Here is a 22304-nt window from a genome sequence, read left to right on the forward strand (position 1 = left end):
CCATGCAGCATCTGCATTCCAACCATGAGCTCAATCAGTTACATTTTAGTCATTTAGCAGACACTCTTGTCCAGAGTGATTTACAGGAGCATTTAGGTGCCTTGCTCAAAGGCACATCAACAGATTTTTCACCTATTCAGCTCAGGGATTCCAACCAGCTACCTTTTGGTGACCTGGCCCAATGCCCTTAACCGCTAGGCTACCCTCCCGTTTCATGGGGATATGCAATTAGATCTTTAGTTACGAAGTTGTCTACAGTGTTTTTTTGAATGATAAACAGTGAGCAGATTTGAGAGCAGATGGTGTTAAGAAACTGTAGCATAGCCTGCTTGTGTATTTCTCACGTTTTGGCCACGAGAGAAAAATGCAGTGGTGTTTTGTCCTTACAGTAACGTTATACTCTGCTATTATATTCAGTTATGCCAAATACTATCATTATGTGATCTTGCAGACATTGATTCAGCTTCGATCTAACTTTATTAAAACGAGCACTAGTCGCCGGAGTAGTCGGACCGCAGCCACGGCCTAAATCAAAAACGTTCACATTTGTTTGCACGTGCGCGTTTTTTGTGTCTGACCTCTAAAGCAGGCATCAATTTGCAGTAGTGGTAAAAAAAAACTGAAACTTGGACCCGGACCGTGGAAAAACTATATAGCCAAACAGAAGAGGATGGGGAAGTGGTAGCTTGAGCTTCATACCAGTTTGGCTAGCGCTCAGTGAAAGCCGAGCAGGAAATAGATTCCCCGTTATTACATTTGGCCCCTGCAGTTCAATGTTCATGGTCACTAATGACGCCCATCTGCTTGGGAGATGGCTTCCAGACCACTAACCCACCACTCAGCCCTCATGCTCCCCCAGCCACTGCCAGCCTACAACAACCCTCTCTACTTCCAAATGTATGCACGAATTCAATAAAAAGACACACAAAATCGGAACCATATGTACACGCCCGTATAGCCTACCCCCGCACAAGAACACACATAGTCTACAATGGAGTAGAAATATGCTCTGGCACACACTGAGTAGCCCTCGTCCCATCTCAGATTTCACAAAGGCCCAGAGAGCACTCATGTTCAGCAGGGTGAGTGATTGATGGACTAATAGGTGGCACCATCACGGCCACCCACATTTGCATGAAAACAAAGACCCAACGCATCATCCTTCGTGCACAGGAACACAAACACCCATACATATATTACAGTGATAATGGACAAGATCCAGCAATTAAAGTCTGTAGAAAGGGCCCATTAAAAACATTGTCTGCATTTTTAAATCAATAATAACTTAGCAATATGTGGCAGTAGACTGCCTAGTCTGATCTGAATTAATTCAACCAGTATTCTTGATTTGTAGAGGCTTAAGGAAACTCTACCCATGTCTAGATTTGATTGGGCTCTACTCATTAGACTTTGACAGACACTGGGGTCATATGTAGCGTATTTTCCACCTGTGTGGATGGAGAGGATCAGTCTAACAGCTTGTACTGATAAGCCTGACTGACAGCGACACACAGGAGAGCTCAGTGGGATGTGAACAAGGAGTCATGTGAGGAATGTGCTGGTACTGTAGCCGGACAAGGCCAGGCAGGGAGAGATGGAAGGTTTCTTTTCCTGGAGAGTGGGCTAAGAAGAAAGGAATTATTTCCGGTCGGCTCCCGTACTGAAATATTTCCACTGAACTGCAACAAGAGCCACTGTTTTAGATAGGCTTAGCTCTTATGTCACAGATGTGCACACATACAGTGGGGGAAAAAATTATTTAGTCAGCCACCAATTGTGCAAGTTCTCCCACTTCAAAATATGAGAGAGGCCTGTAATTTTCATCATAGGTACACTTCAACTATGACAGACAAAATGAGAAGAAAAAAAATCCAGAAAATCACATTGTAGGATTTTTTATGAATTTATTTGCAAATTATGGTGGAAAATAAGTATTTGGTCACCTACAAACAAGCAAGATTTCTGGCTCTCACAGACCTGTAACTTCTTCTTTAAGAGGCTCCTCTGTCCTCCACTCGTTACCTGTATTAATGGCACCTGTTTGAACTTGTTATCAGTATGAAAGACACTTGTCCACAACCTCAAACAGTCACACTCCAAACTCCACTATGGCCAAGACCAAAGAGCTGTCACTTATTATGACTAAATGGGCTATGTGGATCAGCTCTGGTACTGAATCTATGGTGATATAGAATGTAAATAATAAGCATGTATATATTATCTCATGTGAATTAGAGGTTGACCGATTAAATCGGCATGGGCGATTAATTAGGGCCGATTTCAAGTTTTCATAACAATCGGTAATCGCCATTTTTGGATGCCGATTATGGCCGATTACATTGCATTCCACGAGGAAACTGCGTGGCAGGCTGACCACCTGATACGCGAGTTCAGCAAGGAGCCAAGGTAAGTTGCTAGCTAGCATTAAACTTATCTGATAAAAAACAATCAATCTTAACATAATCACTAGTTAACTACACGTGGTTGATGATATTACTAGGTTAACTAGCTTGTCCTGCGTTGCATATAATCTATGCGATGCCTGTTAATTTATCATCGAATCACAGCCTACTTCGCCAAACGGGTGATGATTTAACAAAGGCGCACTTGCAAAAAAAGCACAATCGTTGCACGAATGTACCTAACCATAAACATCTTTTGCCTTTCTTAAAATCAATACACAGAAGTATATTTTTTAAACCTGCATATTTAGTTGAAAGAAATTCATGTTAGCAGGCAATATTAACTAGGGAAATTGTGTCACTTCTCTTGCGTTCATTGCACGCAGAGTCAGGGTATATGCAACAGTTAGGCTCGTTGCGACCTCATTTGTCGGAATTTTACATAATTATGACATAACATTGAAGTTTGTGCAATGTAACAACAAAATTTAGATTTAGGGTTGCCACCCGTTCAATAAAATACGGAACGATACGTATTTCACTGAAAGAATAAACTTTTTGTTTTCAAAATGATAGTTTCCAGATTTGACCATATTAATGACCAAAGGCTCGTAATTATGTGTTTATTATATTATAATTAAGTCTATGATTTGATATTTGATAGAGCAGTCTGACTGAGCGGTGGAAGGCAGCAGCAGGCTCGTAAGCTTTTTTTCAAACTTTACTGCGTTTGCCAGCAGCTCTTAGCAATGCTTGATCACAGCACTGTTTATGACTTCAAGTCTATCAACTCCTGAGATTAGGCTGGCAATACTAAAGTGCCTATTAGAACATCCAATACTCAAAAGTATATGAATTACAAATGGTATAGAGAGAAATAGTCGACGCGTCATAATTCGTATAATAATTGCAACCTAATATTTCTTTACTGGGAATATTGAAGAACTGGGAATATTGAACCACCAGCTTTCATATGTTCTGAGCAAGGAACTTAAATATTAGCTTTTTTTACATGGCACATATTGCACTTTTACTTTCTTCTCCAACACTGTTTTTGCATTATTTAAACCAAATTGAGCATGTTTCATTATTTATTTGAGACTAAATATAATATATTTCTGTATTATATTAAGTAAAAATAAAAGTGTTCATTGTTCATTGAGTATTGTTGTAATTGTCATATTTTTTTTTTTATTTTTTTTTTTTTAAATCAGCCGATTAATCGGTTTTGGCATTTTTTGGTCCTCGAATAAATCGGTATCGGCGTTGAAAAATCATAAATCGATCGACCTCGAATGTGAGTGGCTGGTCGCTCCCAAGTGGCGCAGCGGTCTAAGGCACTGCATCTCAGCGCTAGAGGCGTCACTACAGACTCTGGTTCAATTCCAGGCTGTATCACAACCGGCCGTGATTGAGTCCCATAGGGCAGCGAACAATTGGCCCAGCATCGTCCGGGTTAGGCCATCACTATAAATACGAATTTGTTCTTAACTGACTTGCCTAGTGAAATAAAGGTTAAATAAAAAAATGTAATCGAATAGCTTTAAGAAGATGATATAGGCCATAGTAATACAGGAGGCCTGGCTGTGATGACAGAATGTGAATGACCTGAGTATGGCAATATTGGGTGTGATGTGTGTCAGTAACTTTGTTCATCAGCTGTAGTGCTGAGGATATAGGTGATAATGAATGGCATTGTTGATCCGCTCTAGTGTTGAGGATACGGCTGCCTGTGTATCTAAGACTGCCAGTAAGCCTGCACTGCGTTTGTTTGCTCCAGGATGTCAACCTAATGGAATTGCATGCCCTGTAAACAATGGGAGAACATCATGCCTGAGCGTGAATGGGAGAGAATGTGTGTGCAAACTGAATACATTTGTAGAGCAAAATGTACTTCGAGTTAAGTTTACATTTGCATCCATCCAAACTGGGCCACACCTCAGAAACCGGTGTGGATGGAAGTCTGTTTTGATAAACAGCATGTGTTGGATGTGGACAGTTTATACAACAGAATTTTAGGGGATAAAGAACCAAACCGGTGTACTGTATTTATAGCATATAGGGTGTGATGTGTTCAATTGTCACAATTACTCATAGGCCATTGATCCAGGCATCTAGAAACCATGTAAAGAAAAGGAGTTAAGGAAGCCTACAGTTAACAGTCTGATTTAGAACACACTGTAGCTTGACTTTCTCCTGTGCACATTACTGTTGTGATAATCTCGGTTACCCAGAAGTAAAATTGTCTTTCGAAAGTCTGTCAATTACTTTTTAACTTCTGGAGGGAATGGCGTTAACAAATGTGATTACCTTTGTGCAAAGGAAGCGAAAGCTCTTCCCTCAGAAACTCTCGGCCAAACCCCTCCCTTCTGCTAATTTCCCCAGTGTTTATCATGGCCAAAATGCACATTTTAGTTTAGATTATTTTTAATTACAGACAATTTTTACTTTGTAGCTGTGGAATCTAGTGGAAACCGTTTATCATCCGCACATGGGCTTGAAAAGCGACCGCACCCGTTTAAGCACCGCCTTCACCCAATCCTGATTCGTCCAAGTAATCAACGATGAATAACCAAAACCAGGAACTACTGCTGCTGGTAATCAAATAATTATGTGATCCTTGACAGATTCACGCCGTTTCATCTGTCCACCAGAATCTGTCTACGAGAGATTGTTGTTGTGACAACAGTGTTATATCAAAGCCCACACAACTTCAAAAAGGGCAAAGAGCTCTGTCTAAATGTTTTCCAGTATACATAGAGAGCAGCAGAGCTACTGCCGAAAGACAGTTTAGAGTGAGTGAGTGAGCGAGCGGGGAGGAATAATAAAACAGAGGAATGTGTTGGTTCAGCCTCCACTCTTGGGTGACTCACTGCTATCTTTGTCCACGTCATTGACGAGAATTGAGCGAGCCCGCCCCAAAAAACAGAATCGACGGAAAACCCACAATCCTGGCTGTTTTGCTGTGCCGTTGCTATGACAACAGAGGCCTACTCATCAGGCCTAAAGTATGGCATTTCCCCATACTTTTTGCTTACTTTGAGCATATTTCCGAGCTAAACTCTGTCGAAAAGCTTCCCTCCTTTATAGGCCTATTTGGAAAAGCTTTCCTGCTAGGCTCCTGGTGGAAAATCTAGCCTATAATTACTACAATATGACAGATGTATCATGCAGAATACGCCCAAAGTCTTAAAGGCTGTTTCCCATGAAGTTGATGTTAAACAGATCATTCATTGTATGCACCCGATATCATATTTTAAAAAGGTAGACACTTCATTGGAAACTAACAATACTAGACACTATATTTTAACCAGGGATACATATAGTTCACATCCAAATGACTTTTTACACATAACTACTACAGCGGCATGATTATAGACTTTGAATGCTCTTATACTGTGTGTGCGCGTGCACCCATCCTCTGGTCCTCTTATTATATTACCACACCCACTTTGACTATTTTTATTTTACCTTTATTTAACTAGGCAAGTCAGTTAAGAACAAATTCTTATTTTCAATGACGGCCTAGGAACAGCCTTGTTCAGGGGCAGAAGGACAGATTTTTACCTTGTCAGTTCGGGATTCGATCTTGCAACATTTCGGTTACAAGTCCAACACCCCACTCTCACTCTGTTACGCACAGTAAATTACTTTCCCCAGTTCCCCCACCTTGTAAACACAGCCATTTCCCTATCAGTGCACCGTAGTGAGGCGGTCAATGCTAAATCACCCCACGAATGGGAAAGGACAAATCTCAATGGAGTCACACAGTCAATCAGGCAGTGCAAAAAGCCCTCTGGCCTCTCTGTGCTATTAGAGGGTCTGTTAGGAATGAGAATGTAATCTCCCTCTCCGGTGTTACTACACAGTCTTCCAGTGCACAGAGTTGTAATTGTTGATTGATCTGTTACGGTACGGTGAGCTACTAAGGAACGACACCCCGCCCGTCTGGCTGACATGTGTGAACACGTGTGGGTGGGGTTCCTTGGAAGTTGGAAATTACCGGGGGGTCCTCCGTCCCTAAAGACCATCTTTGGGCTCCCATCTCTATTAATAGCGATCCTTTCCAATCCCATTTTCCCAATCCCAAAGTGGTAAGTTTATGATACAGAGAATACAGAGGGGGAAAAGGCTGTTGAATAATGGGGTCTTAGTGCAAACAAGGTCCAGAAATAGCAGTAGAGAGTTTTTCCAAGACCAACAGCCAGACTATACAATGTGTCAGAGTTTCAGGAGAACTCTGAAAACAACATTGATTAAATGAAAAATGTGCGGTTCACATTTAAAGTTCAGTATTCAGACCACGGATTGGTTCAACTGTTACTTCTGTATTGATTCAACAAAATGGTTAAGTATGTCATAGTATTATTTCAACGAAAAAGGTTGTTTATGTGAACATCATTTAGAAGCACTGTTAAGAGAACACGGAGATCTGACATTCAAATAAAATAATACAATACAACGTACAGGCTGTGGCACATGATCAGGTCTCTTCTGGGATCAAAAACACACGGGAAGGGATTGTTTTCATTCCGTGTGTGTGTGTGTGAGAAAGAGAGATAAATCACAAGGGGAAAACAACCCAGCCATAGCCAGAAGCCACCCACTCACCACATCCATATGGGCAGATGGGAAAATAATTCCTAGTATCTCACCACCAACATCATGGTGCTCAAGACTGATATCTTCCTTTGTGTTTCAAATAGACAAGCAGCGAGAGGGGGGATATGGAGAGGAGGCCATTTCATGTCACATAAACATCCTACACATGGGTCGTGTTCAGTAGGTACAAAATGTTTTGAAACAGAAAAATATCCCCCTCCCCCCCATTTCAAAATGTTTTTTCCCCCTAGTCATGTCTATTGAACATGTCTCTGCTTGTGCCTCTCATAATATCCCAATTCAAACACATGGCCAGCAATGAGGAAAAGAAAGCATCTCTCCCACAGATAAGGCCTTCTTTGTAGCACTGGCTCTGTGTGTAAGTGACACAGGCCTGGTTCCGCTTTGAATTATTAATTAGTGATTCACCATGACATGAGTCAGAAGCCTGCTGCCCTTTCATTCAGCATGTTAGCTATTGTTGTTTGATTTGATTATCTCGCCCTGATAAGGTAGATTACTAGAGAACACAGATTAGCCAGTTTGTCCTTGTCTTTTACCACTCGTCTAATAATTCTTCAACTGTCAGGAGTGTTACCTACACACAAAAAATTATGTAGCTACGTATATCAATTCTTACACCTCTAAATGTCTTTTAAAAACGTGTAGTAGTCTGTATCACGAGTTTCAGTCAAGTTTCAGTAGGTAGAACTCTACGCTCCATGTAGATGAACAACAAACAGTGTGTGAAAGGCTTTGACAGAGCAAACAGAGCCAGTGGTGTGCACCCCCCCCCCCCCGAAATCTGGTTGGCCACCCCAATATCCCCCCAAGAAATTCTGAGATCTGATAGGTCTTCTCTGAATATATTGATATGACACATACCGAGCATTTCACAGGAAAAAGCATACGAGGAAGGGAAACAGCACCCCTCTGCCAAAAAGAGTATGACATGTCCAGACAGCATCAGATACATGGGTTACAGATAATGAGACAGAGGGGTGCTGTTCGCCATCATAATTCAAGTTTGTTTTTTGTTTTTTTTCAAAATGGTATGGTCCCCCTAAACTGGGTCTGTGTCCCACCTTGGCCACTCCATTCAAAATGTTCTGGATACGCCACTGAACAGAATTAAAGCTTAACTGATCTGAGGCCTATTACCCCATGCAGCTACATTGAGTTACAATGAAAGCTCTGCTGTGGTGCCATGTGAATAGATGGGGAGTGGTGCTAATGTTAGCATTATGGAACTAATACAGCAGACTGTGTTGTGCCTATGAGGAGGAGCAGTGTTAGCTTTAACATTCCTGGTTGCAAAAATTTTAATAGTTTGCCAAATTTCAGTTTGTGACAAAACAAAACAAGTAAGTATAGTATACTGGTGAATCTGGTGTACAAACCCGAAAAGTAAAAGATGCAAAAACTAAACTTAACAGGGAGCATAGAAATATGCACATAGAACAGATCTACCGCTTATTAGACTTGCTTTCAACGAGAATGACAGATCTATAACCCACATTTCTATGTGAATTTGGTCAGGTCGCCCAAAAAAGTTACATAATCCAACTTTAATAGGTAAAGATTAGTTCCCTTCTGCTCTACGGTATGTAAACGTCAGTAAACATATCCCTAGTGAGCACTTGCATTGAGGAGTAGTCTATAACAGTGCATCGGTCAACATTGGCCTGCATCTGGTTAAACATCACAATAATCCTTTTAAAGCTTGGCTTGTATAGGCTCCAGTAAAGAAGAGTGATGGTTAGTGACACAAAATGCTAAACATCTGGAGATATTCCTGAATGTTCAAAATGCTCCATGCAAACATCAAACTCTGTTGAAGGAAATGAAAACGCTTCAGACATATTGATTGATTAGAACATTTGGGGGTCGCACCCACTTCATCCACTACCAAATGGGAACTTCCCAGTGTGTTGAGTGTAACTTACTTTGAGATGTGTGTTTCTGTGTGTGTTTTAATTTGCATTTGTGTACATGCAATGTGTGCGTCTAAGTATGATGTGTGTTTGTGTGGCGTGAGCTTGTGTGCAGAGGCCCAGTATCTTAAAGTGATTTACCTTGTAAGCGAGCGGATGACTCATTCAGCTTGGCTGGGTCTTGAAAATAATCAAAGTGCTATGGAAACTCTGATACACTCGTTCCAGCCCGCCAATGCCTTCTCCGAACACAGTACTGGTCTACTTAAAGGCCACACACTACTGTTTAATTATAAAAACTCAATTTAGCCCAACAAAGAGTGCTCTATATAGCAGACATCACATTCACAGTCTTAGCACATCTGTTTTCCATTGCCATGTACTTTGTTAGGGCCAGTGGAGCGAGTAGCCACGGGACTAGGCTAGGTATACTCCCACTAGCCACACTCATGCCTATGGAAAGCCCTAGAGCCTAGGGGACACTAAGTTGAAAGACAAAACAATGTATGAGAATAGCCATCAATTTAAGAGCCTTCATAACAGACTTACTATTAACAACATTTCATGTTGTATAACTGCATCCATTGGATGTCAGCCTTCAAGCTCCCTATTCGTTACTAGTCAAACGAGTTGAACAGCTGCTGAACTAACTACTACTGACACAGTAAAACACTCAAATGCTCTCAATGATAATCAACGACATGAAAACAAAGAGTACTGGCTGTTCACGAAGACAAACAATTTTGCTATAACACTCGCTGGGAGTATTTGAACAGCGTCGGTACATCATCGTTCATTGGCGGGGAGACCATGTTTGCTCTTGTCCAATTGAGGACAGAATGACTTCATTCAAACACTTCGGACTTCAATGGGTTCCTCCTGTTGTCCGGCCGTGTGTCGGCCAGGCAGAACATTCACATGATTAAATGGAAGTAGAGTGCATTACACGTCAACTAATTGTGTAGAGTTTCCCTGAGCTAAAAGTAGCAGTATAGTCCTTGGTTACTAGTGGAAACCAAACTGTGTTTAGAAAATATTTGGGCTGCCTTGGTAGCCTCCTTGTATTACTATCCTTGTGGGTACTGGAAATCCTCAAAACAAGGCTATTTGAAGTTTATGGGTTAGGTTTAGGGTTGCGGGTTAAGGTTAGGTTTAGAGAAAATAGGATTGTTAATGGAAATCTATTTTAGGTCCCCACAAAGATAGTAAAGCATATGCTGTGTGTGCGCGAGCGCAGAAAAGAAAGGAACTTTCTTAATGAAGGAAATGTCTTTGTCCTATATGAAGTGTACTTCCTGCTGTGTTCTCTGATAGCCCCAAAGTGCTACAAGTTGGCATGGCAGCCACTCCAACACAAAACAACTTAACATTAGATTTTCCATCATTCATGTCATTGGAATGAAATGACAAGTAAAAAAGGAAATATGTTGGAATACTTCACACTGTAACCATATTAATTCTAATGAACATTTATCCTGCATACCGTACCCTCAATAAACAGACAAAACATAGGCCTGCGTGTCAGAAGATCTTATCAAAATATCTATTGTCCTGTCCCACCCTTAGCTATCTGTTCTGTTACTCTGTGCCAACAGGTGTGGCACACAGCAACCTTGGAAAAGAGTCTGGAAATACGGAAATGGGCACGGCTATTGACTTTTGAAATCCCTCAATTGTATAGCCTATTCCGCCACCTTTGATCACGAATGCCTACAAATCTTGACAAAATCAGTTCATTGCTTTACAGTCTGCAATAGATTAGTGAACCATCTTTACTTCCAGGGAGTGAAGAAAAAGTCAAAAAGCAAAAGGTTTTATCAATATAATTCACATTGTAAACTGGACAGAATTTAGTGGCATTTTTCAAATAGGTGAACCGACAATAAGATCTAGAGAGAACACCGTATCTGCAGTGTCGGCATGGGTCTCCCTGTATATTGTCAACACAAAGCAGTCTATTCATCCAGACGTCTATTCATCTTCTGGAGGGGAGACAGGGGGTTGTTCTGCCAATGACGACCAGAAGCAGGTTCCCCCACACATGCTCCTGTTTCACAGCCACAGATGGAAGGCACTGTGGCACGAGACTAGCGTCAGCCGCCCCTCTTATGTTCTAGAGGAGGAGAATCCACAGTGGATGACTAGACCTTGACGAATGTGGGAGTGTGGGCCAAGCCTTGGGGCTCATGTTGTAGCTTAGCAAATCATATTGCAGCGTCTTAGTTGAGCAGTCAATATTTTAGGCTAGCCCGCTTGTGTTCTAGGGATTCTTACACTATCCTAACAGTGGAACATGCTTTAGCCAAATAAGGTTCGTTTTTATCCCCCCCTGGCAAATAATTTACAAGCTAGACTGGGTTGTAGACGAGTAGTTTACATCCTAGTAGTCCAATGGCGGTGGTCTGCCCTCAGGGGAGTTGCATGTGTCTGTTGCAACACAAAGACGAACGACTGTGTGGCGTGGCCCAATGGCATGTCTATGAACAGGTGTGTACAGTCACAGGCCATGGTAAGTGACAGTTACATCTGTTGCAGCACACATCAAAACAGGGCTACCGGGCTTGGCACTGTATATTGTAGGGCCTACAGCAATGGGGTATTATAATATTTGAATGACTAAGAATATTGTTGAACATGCACACTTTGTATTTATTTGTTGGGACAGTATATATATACACTGCTCAAAAAAATAAAGGGAACACTTAAACAACACAATGTAACTCCAAGTCAATCACACTTCTGTGAAATCAAACTGTCCACTTAGGAAGCAACACTGATTGACTATAAATTGCACATGCTGTTGTGCAAATGGAATAGACAAAAGATGGAAATTATAGGCAATTAGCAAGACACCCCCAATAAAGGAGTGATTCTGCAGGTGGTGACCACAGACCACTTCTCAGTTCCTATGCTTCCTGGCTGATGTTTTGGTCACTTTTGAATGCTGGCGGTGCTCTCACTCTAGTGGTAGCATGAGACGGAGTCTACAACCCACACAAGTGGCTCAGGTAGTGCAGCTCATCCAGGATGGCACATCAATGCGAGCTGTGGCAAGAAGGTTTGCTGTGTCTGTCAGCGTAGTGTCCAGAGCATGGAGGCGCTACCAGGAGACAGGCCAGTACATCAGGAGACGTGGAGGAGGCCGTAGGAGGGCAACAACCCAGCAGCAGGACCGCTACCTCCGCCTTTGAGCAGGAGGAGCACTGCCAAAGCCCTGCAAAATGACCTCCAGCAGGCCACAAATGTGCATGTGTCAGCATATGGTCTCACAAGGGCTCTGAGGATCTCATCTCGGTACCTAATGGCAGTCAGGCTACCTCTGGCGAGCACATGGAGGGCTGTGCGGCCCCACAAAGAAATGCCACCCCACACCATGACTGACACACCGCCAAACCGGTCATGCTGGAGGATGTTGCAGGCAGCAGAACGTTCTCCACGGCGTCTCCAGACTCTGTCACGTCTGTCACATGTGCTCATGTGCTCAGTGTGAACCTGCTTTCATCTGTGAAGAGCACAGGGCGCCAGTGGTGAATTTGCCAATCTTGGTGTTCTCTGGCAAATGCCAAACGTCCTGCACGGTGTTGGGCTGTAAGCACAACCCCCACCTGTGGACGTCGGGCCCTCATACCACCCTCATGGAGTCTGTTTCTGACCGTTTGAGCAGACACATGCACATTTGTGGCCTGCTGGAGGTCATTTTGCAGGGCTCTGGCAGTGCTCCTCCTGCTCAAAGGCGGAGGTAGCGGTCCTGCTGCTGGGTTGTTGCCCTCCTACGGCCTCCTCCACGTCTCCTGATGTACTGGCCTGTCTCCTGGTAGCGCCTCCATGCTCTGGACACTACGCTGACAGACACAGCAAACCTTCTTGCCACAGCTCGCATTGATGTGCCATCCTGGATGAGCTGCACTACCTGAGCCACTTGTGTGGGTTGTAGACTCCGTCTCATGCTACCACTAGAGTGAGAGCACCGCCAGCATTCAAAAGTGACCAAAACATCAGCCAGGAAGCATAGGAACTGAGAAGTGGTCTGTGGTCACCACCTGCAGAATCACTCCTTTATTGGGGGTGTCTTGCTAATTGCCTATAATTTCCACCTTTTGTCTATTCCATTTGCACAACAGCATGTGCAATTTATAGTCAATCAGTGTTGCTTCCTAAGTGGACAGTTTGATTTCACAGAAGTGTGATTGACTTGGAGTTACATTGTGTTGTTTAAGTGTTCCCTTTATTTTTTTGAGCAGTGTATATATATATATATACACACATGTCTCTGATAAGAAAGTTACATTTACTTGCATTATTCTTGCAAGCCCTCACAGGGCACCAGCCAGTGGTAATAACATGGTGTTGATAGGGAACTAGATGATACGTATTAACTATTAATAAAGCTGCACTGCCGCAAAGGTCCAGACCTAAGGATAGGCCACAGCCACAGCCCCTTCCCTTTCCACAATCCCAGGGCAGTGAAAAACCTCTGATTCACCACCCTGTCACACACCAATGCCAAGACTCCTTGGCTGCTATGGCAACCAAACACTGGCAAACACCGGCTGCAGCGTAAGAGACCGAGTCTGCCCACGCAGGCCTGAGTGATACATTTCCACTACACGTGTAACAAATGATTGGTTTCCTTTGGAAAACAATAGTTATAGGCGATGTTGCTATTCTTCACTCAGCTAGGGACCTTACGGCACAATGGGAAAGAGAATTTAAGTGAACTGTAAAATTCCATTCACTCATCCATTCAAAAACCAGCCTTGGTTTTTAAGTCACTACTCTCTGAAATGCATCTACTTCTTCAGACCGCCTAACTCACTCAACATCCTCAAGTCAAGATCCATAAGTCCACACCCTGACCAAGGCCGGCACTCAAACACAAACCCACCCCAGTGCCACACCCTCACCTGCAACGTTGGGCACACCAAATACTGTACATTTTGTCTTGACGAATACACTGCAAACATGAATTGAAACATTCAGCCAGCGAAAACAACCAAGACTCCACCCTCACGTCTCTGTACAGACGCCGTTGCTTCAACATTGCAATTGCACGGTGTTGAAACTCACTGAGGCATGTCAATGAGAAGCTGTTGAAGACAGTGTTTGCAGTTGAAAATATTCCTATTCTCTGTTTGCTACTCCCTTCGGAGGGAAGCCCCATGCATAAACAAGGGTAGGTTAAAGAAACAAAGTAAAAGAGTAAAATAACAAGTAAATACAACTAATTCTTTCAACCGTCTTTTATTTCCTCAGACGCACTCCAACCCGATTTGCACTTTGCCAAGACTTTCAAACATTCCTGTGGAGTCATTGCAGGCTGTTGCCTGCTAGTAGGAGAGAGTTGTGCCATTTTCTGTCTGTGGACTCATTTACCGACTAAACTCTGGTAGACAGATCCCTTTAACGTTCTCCCCAAGGTCTAAGTGTAACCTACCCAGCCAGTTCAGATTGCTCAGTTGGTTGGAGAATGATGCTTACAACACCAGAGTTTGGATTAAAGCATGTTTTATCTTAACGTGGAAACCCGCTTACAGGGTTTGATTGAAAAGTGTTGCGTAACAACACATTGCATGCATGGGATTGTGGGAGTGTTGACTGTGTCATTACACTCGTAAGTCAAGCTAAAAAGAGCGATCTGTTTGTCTGGGGCGTGGCCCCGTGGCTGGGCCCTTAGTAATGACATTGTGGGGGAATACAGTATTCCTACCCAACCTGCTGCAAACCACCAGGAATGTACTCAACTAATGTCTGGCATGTCGCTCTCCACACCTCTGTCTAAAGGATTTTACAAGTCAGAGTTTAAATAATAGGTGGTGTCGATTAGAAGCACTAGCACTCACACCCTCCGTGGCAAACTGCCTTGGAATTAAAGGTTGCAATGGGTTAAATTAAATGATTTATTACTAAAGGCTTATCTGATCAATGCTCTGACAAATGTGCCAGCGTACTAGGTATCCAGTCCAGGGTGAAAATGGTTTCAGGGCTGGTGTACTTATGGTTTGGAAGAGAGAGCAAAACCTGCTGTAGTAGTGGAAATCTACTTCACTGAGAATGACCGTAGTGAAGGACTGGAGTAAGAGCAGACCTGCACTGGTTGATGAGTCAGAGCCAGTACAGGGAAATAATGCCACCACAAATGATGTGTAATGAAATGAGATGGTGTCTCGTCCTCTGGTTTGAATATGCCCCTCCCTGTCATGTAGGAGGTTGTAGGCAGGTAAATGTGTGTCAGTGAGATTACACGCTGAAGCACAATCATATTCATATTCAGGCTAAATTAATTAGTCCCTTGGCCAAAACCCAACATGTCCCTCGGCCAGAAACTTACAACAGGGAGCATGGCAATAGACTACCTTTATGACACCACATTCAGATACAGGATTACCCATAAACCTCCTGCCTTTCTGTCCCAATCCCAGCGTTTCCCCTAATAATACTCATGCCACCCCATCATCTCAAGCTCTCTTGCCCCCCACCTAGAACATTTGGCTTCAATTCAATTGAACATTTTGGTATTTGCAGCCTTTGCACGGTGCCTATGAAAAAATGACCTATAGGGGAAACCCTGTCAACCCAATGTGTCCTACCTGACTTTGAGCTCCTTGTACTCCTCCTTGACTTTGCCTAGCTCCAGCTGCAGTCGGGCACGCTCCTTGGCCACCGAGTCGAGGGTCTTTCGGGCGTCGGCAAGCTCCGTTTCATAGGCCCCCTTCATGCCCGTCACCTCACGGCTGATCTCGGTCTCGGACTCAGTGATGCGCATCCGCAGCCCAGCATTCTCTATCTCCAGTGAGCGCACCTTGTCGATGTAGACGGCCAGCCGGTCGTTGAGGTTGCACAGGTCGTCCTTCTCCTGCAGGCGGGAAATGCGAGTTGGGGTGAGCTGGGTGGCGGCTCCGCCGCGGCTGGTTCGTTTCTGACCCGTTTCCATAGTGGACATCCAGCAAGTGGTTCAGGTGGTGTGCTGGGAGACAGGCTGTGGTAGGAAGGATTCATTCATTAATTAACATCAGATAGAGCAAATGTTAGAACAAGTATAGCGAAGACTGATGGAACCATGTGACTTTACATGTGCCCAAATAGAAAATAGTAAAGTAGGTGGGGGGGTGGGGCTTAGGCGTGTAACAGCTATGCATCTCTCTCACTATCAGCCTTATTAAAATGCTGTTTGGGTGGTTAAGCAACTTTGGCTCTCTCCTGAGCAAGTCAACCACCGTCTGGCGTCTGCACAGTGAACAGGCAATTACGATAATATACAAAATATGTATTCAAGAACTACAGAAGCATACAAAACAATGAACAAACATTATACAAGTAAAGAATAGCTGCATCATCGCCCTTGTCAGCCAACTGCTTGTTGAGACAGAGTGAAGAAGTACTAACAGCCTGCTAATTATGCCAGTCATTGATTCTGAGAAATCTGTCCAATGGTTTTCTCCCTCCACTTACATTCGGCTTGCCTAAACCTCAGTCATTATACCACGGCCATGACTCACTACATAAATAAAACACAGCAGGATGCCCTGATTAGGAGATGAAGAACCACTTTCTCAATGTTTAAACGGGCAGAGGCACCAGTGAAATGACTGTCAGAAAGTACTGGATAAAAGGATTTCGAAGTCCAAAAAAACTAGCCGAGATTCCACTCTGGAACTTTGATATGCCAGTTGAGTATATTATGTTTCCACAATATATTGACAATTAGCCATTTAAAAAATTATATTTTCAATATCCATAAATTCATGAAAAAAATATAATATTGAAATTTAAATACTACTCATATTACAGAGCAAGCTGTGAAGCTTTATATGCCACCAATTTTTGCTTTGTAGCATCTACAGATGAAACACTGAGGTCTTAAAGGAGGCCTTGGTAAGCCCAAAATGTCATAAATATGCCAACTTTGATTATTTCTCAATTATGCTTTTAGATACAAATACACAATGAATGTACCAAACATTAGGAACACCCTCCTAATATTGAGTTGCACCCCCTTTTGCCCTCAGAACAGCCTCAATTCGTCAGGGCATGGACTCCACAAGGTGTTAAATGTACCACAGGGATGCTGGCCCATGTCGACTCCAATGCTTCCCATAGTTGTGTCAAGTTAGCTGGGAGTCCTTTGGGTGGTGGGCCGTTCTTGATACACTTAGAAAACTTGAGCGTGAAAAGCCCAGCAGCGTTGCAGTTTGACACACTCAAAACGGTGCGCCTGGCACCTACTACCATACCCTGTTCAAAGGAACTTAAATATTTTGTCTTGCCCATTCACCCATTCAATTCTCTTGAGGCTTAAAAATCCTTCTAACTAGTCTCCTCCCCTTCAACTACACTGATTGCAGTGGATTTAACATGTGGCATCAATAAGGGATCATAGCTTCACCTGGTCAGTCTGTCATGGAAAGAGCAAGTGTTCCTAATGTTTTGTAAACTCAGTGTGTGTCAACAACCCTTCTTCCAAAGGACTATTGTATGGATTACATTTTGTGAAAATCCCCAAAATCATGGTCTTTTTAGTATGGTTTTGTGAGGAATCACTCAATAACAGATAGATGACATCTATTTCATTACTTGTGCAATAATACAGTACATACGATAAATAAGTAACTGATAAATGTGAACATGTTAACACTCCATATAATGTATGTGTCAAGCCCTTTCCATAGATAATGAGGTACTTTTGGAAAGAGTAACTACACTACCTTTCCCAATAACCATACATTAAAGTAACTTACACCGAATGACATATACTTTAAAAGGTCACAGCCGAGTTGTTACCCACGCCCCCAACTGGTCAACAACGAAAGTGAAATGGAATTTGAACTGTATACTGTAGCCGTCAAGATCAAAGTACAAGCAGGAACCTATTCTGACATCTATGTTAGTTGTGAATGTCAGCCCACACTGTCAGTCAAAGTGCAACCAGAGCCAAAACGTCTTTATCTTACCTGAGTGTGAGGTTGTGAGTGGAAGCCTCCTGATGGAGCAGTGTGTGTGTCTGCACAGCCGGACCTCTCTGGAAGTTCAGCTGCCGCTGTGTGTTGTAGATAGGTGTTCTTCTCTGGGTCTGGGGTGCCCCTGTGGAGTATAGGGAGGAGGATCAGTGCTGTCTGTGTGCCTTTGGCTCACGCTCTGGAATGGCTGCGTCACAGTCTCTCCCTGCACATGTATCTCTGAAGAGAGAAAGAGAGCGGGAAGGAGGGAGAGGGAGGGACAGGGAGGAGCCAGGCTGGACTAGTACAGACAGAGCCCACACACAGCACAGCAACTACTCAGCTCCCTGGTGTCTCTCTCTTACTCTCTTTTCCTTTCTCTTTCATTCACAGTGGGCTCACAGACACAGTGATCCCAACTGCTTGCACGTGTGGCCAGTGAAAGCTCCACTTTCAAGTGCAAACAGACAGAGAAAAATGGTTGGATGGAAAATCCGCCCTTATCCATTCTTTAACTGTACGGAGCTGTACAAATTAGTCTAGTCTGTAATTGCAAATCATCACTTTACTGTCAGCTCACAAAAAAAGATTGCGCTTGCACCATTTTTTTAAATCAAAAGATCAAGAATCCCAAAGAAAAGTCTGTGTTACTCCTATATTTCCAATGAAGGGTACAGCACAGTACACCAATACAGAAATTCCCATGGGTCATCTTCAAGCTCCCAGGTCTCTTTATCATCTCTGCTCGAAGATGGATCTTGTATTTATTGCCTCGGGGTGGAGTTAATGAAAGAACAGGTCCAATCAAGTCCAATGTCAGGAGAGGATGGTTATTCTGGTGTGTGTGCGTGCGTTGTGGATGGAGAGTGTGGGCATGGCATTGGACAGGCCCAGTAGCTATGGGAGTACCCTGGCGAGGCCCTAGCAGTGGAAAGGACCTGTAATTCTGTGGCCTTCTCTCGCTGAGTCACATATCCCAGCACAAACAGCTCACTGTGTTCAGTGGTGCCCCTCTTATTTTACACCTCCCTCTCTCCCATTTCTCTCCCTCCCTCCCGCTCACTGTTCTTCCTCCTTAGGCATTCCCCTAACAAGTGGTGGGAAAAGTACCTAATTGTCATACTTGAGTACTATTTAAATAGTAAAGATACCCCCCCAAAAAACAACTTAAGTAGTACTTTAAAGTATTTTTATACAAGTACTTTACACCACTGCCCCTAACAAACAACAAGCTTGTTCCAAATTAAGTATTTACCTCAAACTCTTATACTGGGCATTGGACTATACTAACAAGCAGCAAATAGCAAACTCTTTGCCTGAACTGCATCTGTGCCTGAACCATAAAGACAAAAAAAAAAAACTAGTCCTAAGAAGCCACTGGGTTTGCTTCAATTCATTTTGGTACACGCACAAAGCACATAACCCAAAGGATTTTATGGTTAACAATGGTATGAACGGGACGATACCAGTATCGCGATACTCATTAGTGTTGTGGCAAGGAAATCAAACACGAAGCGGATTTTACTTCTTTAGGAAAACAGCCCTAAATTTGGAAACAAACATTATGTCATCCAGAATCACATTTATTTATTTTCCAAACTATAGCACACTATATTATGTGGTTGGGTTTTAAAGGACCAAAGACTTGTCTGCTTCGTGTTCTCATTTTTGCAGTCGAAAAAAATATTATGATACTGGTATCCTCACAGCCGCAAACAATTAGAGATCGGACTTCATTTCAGGGTTTGGATGAAGGCAGTTGCTTGATGTAAAACCAACACACAAAGTGGGTCCGCTGAAATCCAGGGCCAGGAGTGAATGCTCCAACTCTGAGGCACTCCTCCAGTCAACAGGCAGGATGCAACTTACGAGACATAAGAGGAAACAAAAGGCATGTTAACTCTGCAGTCAGCCCTTTATTTTTCATTCTCTTTCACTATTTTTTTCCATGCCCCTATAGCATTCCAAGAGGGCAGCAAAAATCCCAAGGCACTCTGTTGAGCAATCTAAATGTTTTTATTTTTATTTTATTTTACAAATGAATGCTGATGCACTACGTACAGGAATGAGGGGTAAGAATTTGGCCCTGAACAATTAATGGAAGAGGGGACTTGAAGAGTTTACAGGCAAATATTCAGAACATCCCCTACAGTAACATTCCTGTTTCAAAACCAAAGAAAAATAAAATTACTTCCTTTCCTCATCTCGTTTCCTTCATGGCCTCTCATTTAGGGCTTGAATAAATGCTGCAATAATTCTCATATCACAGTATAATCATACAGAGACTATCTTTGACTGGGTATGGTACATTTACAGTTACTTTCATATCACAGTTGCTATGACCAGCAGGTATACTGTACTCACATCTGCTCTTGCTTTGTCCTGGTATCATTCTTAAAACGCTCTATCAGACACTGGCCACCGTGTCAACTCTTTCAACAAAATGAACAGCCTTTGCACTATGGAGAAAACAGCCTATTGTTCATGCTGTAACGTCATCAAATCGTTAATAAGCCACCTGTACAGAACGCTGGGAAATCTACTGTACATGTTGTTCGTATCTTCTAAGGCCACAGTAAAACTGTAAATAGCAATCACATAGTATGGAATATTCACCCGAATCGTGATTACAGTATCATTTCATGTTACCCTTAACAGTAGTATCACTTGTTACATTTCTCACTGCAAGGCATATCCTAGTCTATTTCATAATTCCACCTAGGTTTATTTTGTTAGCTTGAAAAATGAACAAACAGCTACAGAGTATCATTTTTGACATGCAGTTGAAACAGGTTGCTATAGGCTGTTTGCTTCGGTGTAGCCCATCTATCTGCCTTAGTTTATTGAGTGTGAATTGTGAATGTACTATTGAGCAACCAAAGCTGCAAACATATCCATCTCGCAAACCTTTTTAATCAAATGTGGTTTTGTGACCAAGATCAATCTCTACAAAGTTAAAAAATAATGTAACTTTTTAAATATACATTAGCCTACATTGTATTAAAGTTCAATGTATGCTACGGTGGTTTATACTGCATGGTGTATGAATAGCTTTTGATGCATTGTCCGACTAGTATTAACTGTATATCCTTTACCCTCAGGGGAAGAATGGCAGGCTTCACTTCAGATGCTCTACTCTTCTGCTCCTGATTTACAAAATGTATCAGCAGAGCAGAGTACAGTAGGACTACATTGGCAGACAATGTGCTAACTTTGTTTTGTGCAGCATCCTCCCTTTGGGTGGGTCCAAAAGATACAGGACCTCAAGGGACAAAGGATCAAGGTCCATTTGCATAATTAGGAACATGTGATTGTGAAGTGTCCCAAAGGAACAGACAAAGAGGGTATAGGGCTCAAAAGGGAAAAGAGCTCCAATGTGCCACCTCCTAATCCTAACAACTTGTTTATGAGGCTGACTGAATATCTAGCGAGTGACTACTGAGACTGATGATGATGAGCAGGTCCAAATATGGGTCGGGAATTTAATGTAATTCATCTCTCATCATTCCATTCGTTTGGAATGAACATGTTGGTAGGTAGTACTTGACGTTTAAGAGACACGTGGCCGCGCCCCCTCCTGCCTTCTGTTATCCATTCAGTCCAGACAATTATTCCTCCTTCAGTAAACACAGGCAGAAACAAAGGCATAGGCGCCACCCACCGGCCAACTGTTAATGAGAACGCTGACTGACGTGAAGTGCAGGAATTACATTTTAGGAAACATATTATAGAAAGAAACTTGACGGAAAAATGCTGATTGAAAACAGCAAACCATTTCACCTGAAAAGAAGTGGTAACCTATATATTTGCGGATAAACAAACTCACCTCAACAGACATATGGCCATATTGGCTTCTTTGATAAAACTTACCAAAACCAGGTGGGGACTTTTTGGTTTGTTGACAGATGAAAGAAAGCCACTTCAAAAACCTGCGCATTTGTCACCCGGATGTTACATTTAAATAGCCTACAATTTGTTTGAAATACTGATGTAAACTACATGGCATATAGTGTTACAGCCATCTGCAAATTTGAGTAATTACATTGCTACGCCCGCCAATGTCTTCTTCTTTGGTATCATGGCGTTCGCTCATTTTGCTTGAGCATGCCGCCACCTACTGTGCGGTAGTGTGTTGTCAGTCAGGTTATATGAATTTTGTGATACAAAAATAAAAAAGGAACGGGGAAAAGGAAAAAAATGGCACCACTAACCCTACACCGACATACAGGTGTGTAGAACTGAGGAAGCTTTTTAATTTTGAGAATACACGGGAAATTAATTCTTATGAATTCCGAATCAACTACATTCAATTACCACAAAAATTCCATGAAAAATGATAGAATGACAAACCAAATAGAGCCCCACAGTGGCGGTGTCATAATACCCATAGAATCTTGCGTTAAAACAGGGAAATAGTTCCAATCGTTTTTTCA

The 22304-nt window shown here is 42.6% G+C and overlaps 1 protein-coding gene across 2 annotated transcripts in view; it reads right to left on the bottom strand.

Annotated features, from left to right (window-relative positions):
• Positions 1-21932, bottom strand: part of LOC139564565 (lamin-A-like) — a 28870-nt gene extending 6938 nt beyond the window's left edge. Inside the window, exons 1-3 of one of the 2 annotated variants that reach the window (XM_071384184.1) lie at positions 21742-21932; positions 17887-18016; positions 15526-15914 (exon numbers count right to left, since the gene is read on the bottom strand). In XM_071384184.1, the coding sequence (XP_071240285.1) occupies positions 15526-15878 (353 nt within the window). In that variant the 5' untranslated portion in view covers positions 15879-15914; positions 17887-18016; positions 21742-21932. Of the gene's footprint in view, positions 1-15525; positions 15915-17886; positions 18109-21741 lie in introns of those variants that run through there. The other variant, XM_071384185.1, reaches the window with a different exon arrangement.
• Between the last annotated feature and the right edge of the window lie 372 nt (positions 21933-22304).

The sequence above is a fragment of the Salvelinus alpinus genome, chromosome 35, assembly GCF_045679555.1.
Source record: "Salvelinus alpinus chromosome 35, SLU_Salpinus.1, whole genome shotgun sequence".
Classification (NCBI taxonomy): domain Eukaryota; kingdom Metazoa; phylum Chordata; class Actinopteri; order Salmoniformes; family Salmonidae; genus Salvelinus; species Salvelinus alpinus.